Raw genomic sequence first — 5,753 nt, forward strand, 5'->3', positions numbered from 1 at the left:
TGAGTATGAAGCTGATTGAGCCGAGACAAGCTCCCTAGTGAAGGACAGTCAGGGGAATTTAGGATAATCTGAGAGGGGGGCAGGTCCTTCATGTGAAACTGTTCCTTGCTCCTGAGAGTGTCTGCCTTATCACCCCAACTCCCCATGTCCATCAGAACTTTGTACCTGTTCCAGGAATCAAACGACTAATGGCTGATTCCCAGGACCACTCAGGGAGGAGAGGGAATACGGAAGGGGGAGGGCCTTTGCAAACTATAAGTTCATTAATGTTTGTTATTGTTGTTCTTTTATTCTTTGCATCTCTGTCACTTTCCAGGCATGAGTCAACGACCTGTCTCTCTACAAAAGTCACTTCACTTTTTCATGCTTTCATCTTCTCTTCATGGGTCTTCTCTCTAGGATGTACAGCTCTCTGTCCATGTCTCTGAATTAACTCAGCAGTCCATCTAGGTAACCACACCTTATCCAAGACCATGTGACCGTGTGACACTGGTGGCTCATGAAGCTGAAACATCAGTTGCCAGGAAAGGAAGAAGGAAAGGGAAAGACATTGGAAATGGCTTCTGGGAGAGACTTGTTGGAGGTCTTTTTTTTTCATTAGAAAAGAGGACCTCCATGCCCTGTTGTGCAAGAGATTTCAGAGAGATGCAAAACACAGACAAATGCACATGGGCACACATACACACATGTACACAGACACACGTCTGCATCCACACATGTGCACAGACTGTACACAGACATACACACATAAGTTTAGACATACACACATATACAAACTCATACACATATTCACATATCCAAAGATATACACATATGTACATATCCTACACTTACATACACACATACATATATGCTCAAACATACAAATATATATATACTCATACAAATGTATACACAAATAAACACACATGTAAACAGACATACACATGCAATTACACAGATGTCCACATGCATATGAACAAATATATCCACATATATAAAGATAGTATACATGTGCACACATACATATACAAGTACATACACACACACATATATATATATACACTCATGAACACAGAAATATACACACACACACAACAGACACACATACATAGATACAAATGCATACATATCAAACATATTCTCACAGGCACATGCATAGACACTCACACAGAAATGCACATATATACACAGGTACATGCAGACTTACACATGAACACAAACACATACACAAAAACACAGAAAAACAAGCACATAGAGTTACATACACACATATATTGCATCTCTCTCTCTCTCTCTCTCTCTCTCTATATATATATATATATATATATATATATATAGAGAGAGAGAGAGAGAGAGAGAGATACAAACACAAATATGCACACATACCTTCAGGCAGAAACACACCTGCACAGAGAAAGATACACACACAAACATATATAGACAAACATACACACTTATAAACGGGACACACAGACACATACATACACACCATATATGTACACACACATTTATAAGCACATAAACACACACCATCTACTCATTCCAGAGAGTCAACACAGGACAAAACAAAGTAGCAATTGAGCTGTACAGCTTGGTGAGCCCAGAGGGGTTTTCACAAAAGTATGTGTGAGAGATCACTTCCAGAGCAGAGACAACTCAAAGGCAGCTGCAGCATTCTGCTCTGACATCATCTACCTCTTGCCCGCTCAGATTCAGGATGTCTCTTTCCTTCATTGTTGTTACATGTGCATCTATGTTTAAGTTCAGTCTTACTGAGCCTATATAATTCTATTTGCATGAATATGATTTCAGGGCTGAACTACTGGATATCAGCTGTTTTGCTACTGGTGATTTCTGCTAAAGACCAGACCATAGGTTTCAGTAACAAATCTGGTACACAGAAAATGCTGTATTTTGAAAGTAACCCCTTTAAGCCAGAATTCTGGCCATCTCCAGAAGCAGGCCCTGTATGCTTTCACTTTTTTATTTTTTCAAAATTTTTTCTTTGCTGAGACTCATTTTGGCCTCTGTGAAGGACTCAGACTCCAGTGTCCATTCTACTGAAATCTCTACATTGTCCACTGTCACAGTAATTACCAACCATTCTTTCCTTTATACCCTCACCTTGGAGGCAGAACTTAATGTATGTCAAGGACAGAATTTAATCTGAACAGTCTTCCTGAGGCTGTAAGTAATGAATCCGGGGCTGGCAGTTTACACAGTTCACGCTTAATTCTCTAGATGATGTTTTCCTTGGCTTTTTTATTTGCCATCAGTGCCTTGAATTTATAACTATTCTCCTTTCCTTATGTATTGACTTGAGCATTGTTATTCCAGAATGCTGCATGTTCACACCCTCCAGGCATAGCTAGTCCTTTCTTCTGCTCATGCGTTTACAAATGTGCTCTAACCCAGGTGAGCAGTTTGTTCACCAACCTGCACGCTTCCCTAAACTGTAACAAAGCACCAGGATTTAAAAGTCCGTATCCTCCCAATTGCACTAGTGAAGGATTTTAAGACATTTGGGAATTGCTCATCTAGGAAAGTATGAAACCTGGATGGGGAGGAATTTTTTTAACTTCTAAAAGTCAGAAAATAATCCTGGGCTTTCTGTGCTTTAGTTGATAGAATTTGCATTTGGTTGGTTGAAATAAACAAGGAACTGGGAGAGGGCTCTTCTCAAGGGGATGCTAAGAGTGACTGCTGATGCAGGGCCAGAGGAAGGAACTGGGGCGACGGAGCAACACACTTAGCTTACTGCAGTTTTATTTCAGTACCTCCCACGCCTGATTTCTCACATCCTTATGGGAAGCTGATTGTTTAAAGGCTGCTTTTCAGGCCCCAGGATTCCCCAGTAAATACGGCATAAGCAGAGCTGAGACTTTTCTGGACAGAATGACCAGAGAGGGTAGTTTAAGGAGCTCTGTCAGTATACTGACCAGAAAAATCTAGCTTCTGTAATCTTAACAGAAACATTCCAGGTAAACAGAGATTCCAATAAAATGCAATGCCTTCGAATAAGAATCCTGTTTGTCAAGGATGCTATTAAGTCTGAAGCACTGAGATTTCTAAGGAGAAAAGTTCCTTTCTGCTGAAAAGGGTTATTTTTTTTTTTGGTTTTTCGAGACAGGGTTTCTCTGCAGCTTTTTTTTTTTTTTTTTTGAGCCTGTCCTGGAACTAGCTCTTGTAGACCAGGCTGGCCTCAAACTCAGAGATCCGCCTGCCTCTGCCTCCCGAGTGCTGGGATTAAAGGCGTGTGCCACCACCGCCCGGCTAAGGGTTATTTTTTGTGATAAAAATCTGTAAAAGTCAATCATCAGGACAGACACTTTCTGAAAGTAGAGAGGGGTGTTGCTCACCGCACTTCCAACGGCTATTCGGCAAAGCTCTGCTTTAGGAATGGATCCTTCAGTGACCTGAGTCCTGGTGTCTGGGCTTAACCTAGGTCTCCAGTTTCTTGACTCATCAGAGCCTGATGCTTGTTTCAGCTTCTCTCATCTCAGTGAGAACCCCTCAGAAGATCAACTGATCAATTAACTTGGCTTCCCTTATTCTGTTTATCCTTCCTTTCTCTGCTCTGGAATATAGAACCTTGAGTGATAAATTACCGTTCCTACCTGGTTAACCAAAGTAATAGCCAAAGAAAGTAGAGGATACTGTGTTGTATTTTTCCCACCTGATGAGGCTTTATAAAACTAAAATGTAAAACATTATAAAATCTACTGAATTCAAAGGTATAGTTGATCAATACTGATAAGCCTGATAGGATTTAGAATCACCATGGCAACACATCTCTTGGTACTTCTGAGAGGACATGGGGATGAAGAGACTCATTCCACATTAATCTGATTGAGACAGGGAAAGGCATTCTAAATGTGGGGATGATGGCCACCACCATTCCAGGATAGATGTCCCAAACAGAAAAATGGAGAAAGCAAACTAAGCAGGAACCCTCATCTCCATGCTTCCTGAGCATGAGTGCATTGTGACCCACCACCTCAAGCTCCCACTACCAAGATGTACCCTTGAAATACCAGCCCAAATAAGCCCTTCTTTCCTTAGATTGCTTTTGTAATGTGTTTTGTTCCACGAAAACCAAAGTACCTAGTGCACAAGGCTAACTTCATCTCCATGTCAGTTCAGCTCTCAGTCAATAACAGCAATTCAGCCTAAGCTTAAATTTTTCACTTTTGTTTTTCTCTATCTGCCTCAGAGACCCACGAGGCGTGCATAATTGGTCATAGTTTTTACTTGAGCTCAACTAGATTATCATCGCTTTTTTGTTTCATATACTTTTACTATTTCATTAATGTCACAAGAGAAACTGGGCGGCTAATGACGGAAGTCAGAGAGGAGACATAAAGACCGAAATCCCTTTGGCTCCTTCTTCCCGAGGTGGAAAATGCCTTGAGTTCTGGAGTTTTACTTGGGTTAGCAGTTTCTGAACTGAGTGGACTTTCTAGGTAGGCGGTCCCCACACAGGGCTTTCCTGTGATTGGGTCGATAACTCGGCCAACTTTGAAAATGATCTCAGCCAGTTCATATTTCACGTGCTTTGACCTGGCGACCGGCAGAGCTCTGAGGAGCACGATATTCCCGACGGAGCACTGCTGGTGGGCATCGTGAGCAAAGTAGATTTTCCGCTTGTTGAAGTACTTTAGCAAGTAGGGGTCCAAAACAAGTCTGGTCACTCTGACATTAGCAGTTTTTACCATGGCTGTGCCAATCACCTTCCCCACGACCCATTTGGCACGGACGAATGTACAGATTACTGACATCATGTGTCTCTGACCACCTTCTGGATTCTACTATTCGGACCCAGGCCAGCGAAGCATGGGGCACAGCCTTGCAATCACTTTTATACAGTATTTTCAGAGTATCATCCAACTTGAGTAAATAAATACGTAGCATGGCTTAAACAAATGGATACTTAAGATCATTATGTATTATGACATTATACTAGCACAGTCATAATATTTACGTTTTCTTTTAGTAAAATATATACTGATGCTATAAACTAAACTGAAACTTTTCCAGAACCGTATAGTTGTCCACAGAAGCGGGTATCTGCCTGTGTAATTTTACACTTCCGTTTTCCAGGTGGGAAGAAGCTGGGCTCTTCAAAGGTGCCTTCTTCACAGATGGTGGGTTTAATTTTTTACATATTGGTTTAGTTTATTGTCTTTCAGGTAAATTCTGACTGTATCCAATCACTTTCTGCTAGATAGCATTTTAAGCCAAAGCATGATCTCACAGTCATATGAGTCCGGATGGGGCACACACATCGTTAGAGGACTCTGCAGGATGAAACCAAGCCACTGGCTGGGACTGTCAAATCACCAGGCTTTCAGAGTGCTTTGGTGAGTTGGCTTGTTTGGGGCTGGATGGAAGAGGGGGACAGAGTTGCAGTTGAGACACAAGCCACCCTGCAAGGTCCTCAGCTCTTTGACGTTCCCTCAGTAACTTTCCTGATTACCAAGGTTTGCACTGACTTCAAAACTGCCACTTTAATATGCCTTTTTCAAAACGTTATTGCTAGATGAGGTCAGATGCCCAGAAAGCTGTATAATTAAATTTTATTATATTAATTTTTATTGTGTCACTGAAGAACTACTTAATATATTCTGATTTTAATCGAAGATCAGTGTAAGAAACACGAAATACTTTTTTATCTTCATAGAATTATAATTGAAACTGCTATCCATTTCCTCCACAATTTCCCTGAAAATACTTTATTGAAAAATGAAAGTTGGAAGAACGTGTGTGTCTCA

General features: G+C 41.1%; 1 protein-coding gene across 1 annotated transcript; it reads right to left on the reverse strand.

Annotated features, from left to right (window-relative positions):
• Positions 1-361: 361 nt before the first annotated feature.
• LOC119802980 (28S ribosomal protein S17, mitochondrial-like) lies at positions 362-4,760 on the reverse strand. Its single transcript, XM_038314173.2, has 3 exons — positions 4,389-4,760; positions 1,369-1,386; positions 362-505 (listed from the first exon to the last, which is right to left on the reverse strand). The coding sequence occupies exons 1-3, from the start codon at positions 4,758-4,760 to the stop codon at positions 362-364; spliced, it is 534 nt and encodes a 177-aa protein (XP_038170101.2).
• Positions 4,761-5,753: the final 993 nt, after the last annotated feature.

The sequence above is a fragment of the Arvicola amphibius genome, chromosome 12 (assembly GCF_903992535.2).
Source record: "Arvicola amphibius chromosome 12, mArvAmp1.2, whole genome shotgun sequence".
In the NCBI taxonomy this organism is placed as follows: domain Eukaryota; kingdom Metazoa; phylum Chordata; class Mammalia; order Rodentia; family Cricetidae; genus Arvicola; species Arvicola amphibius.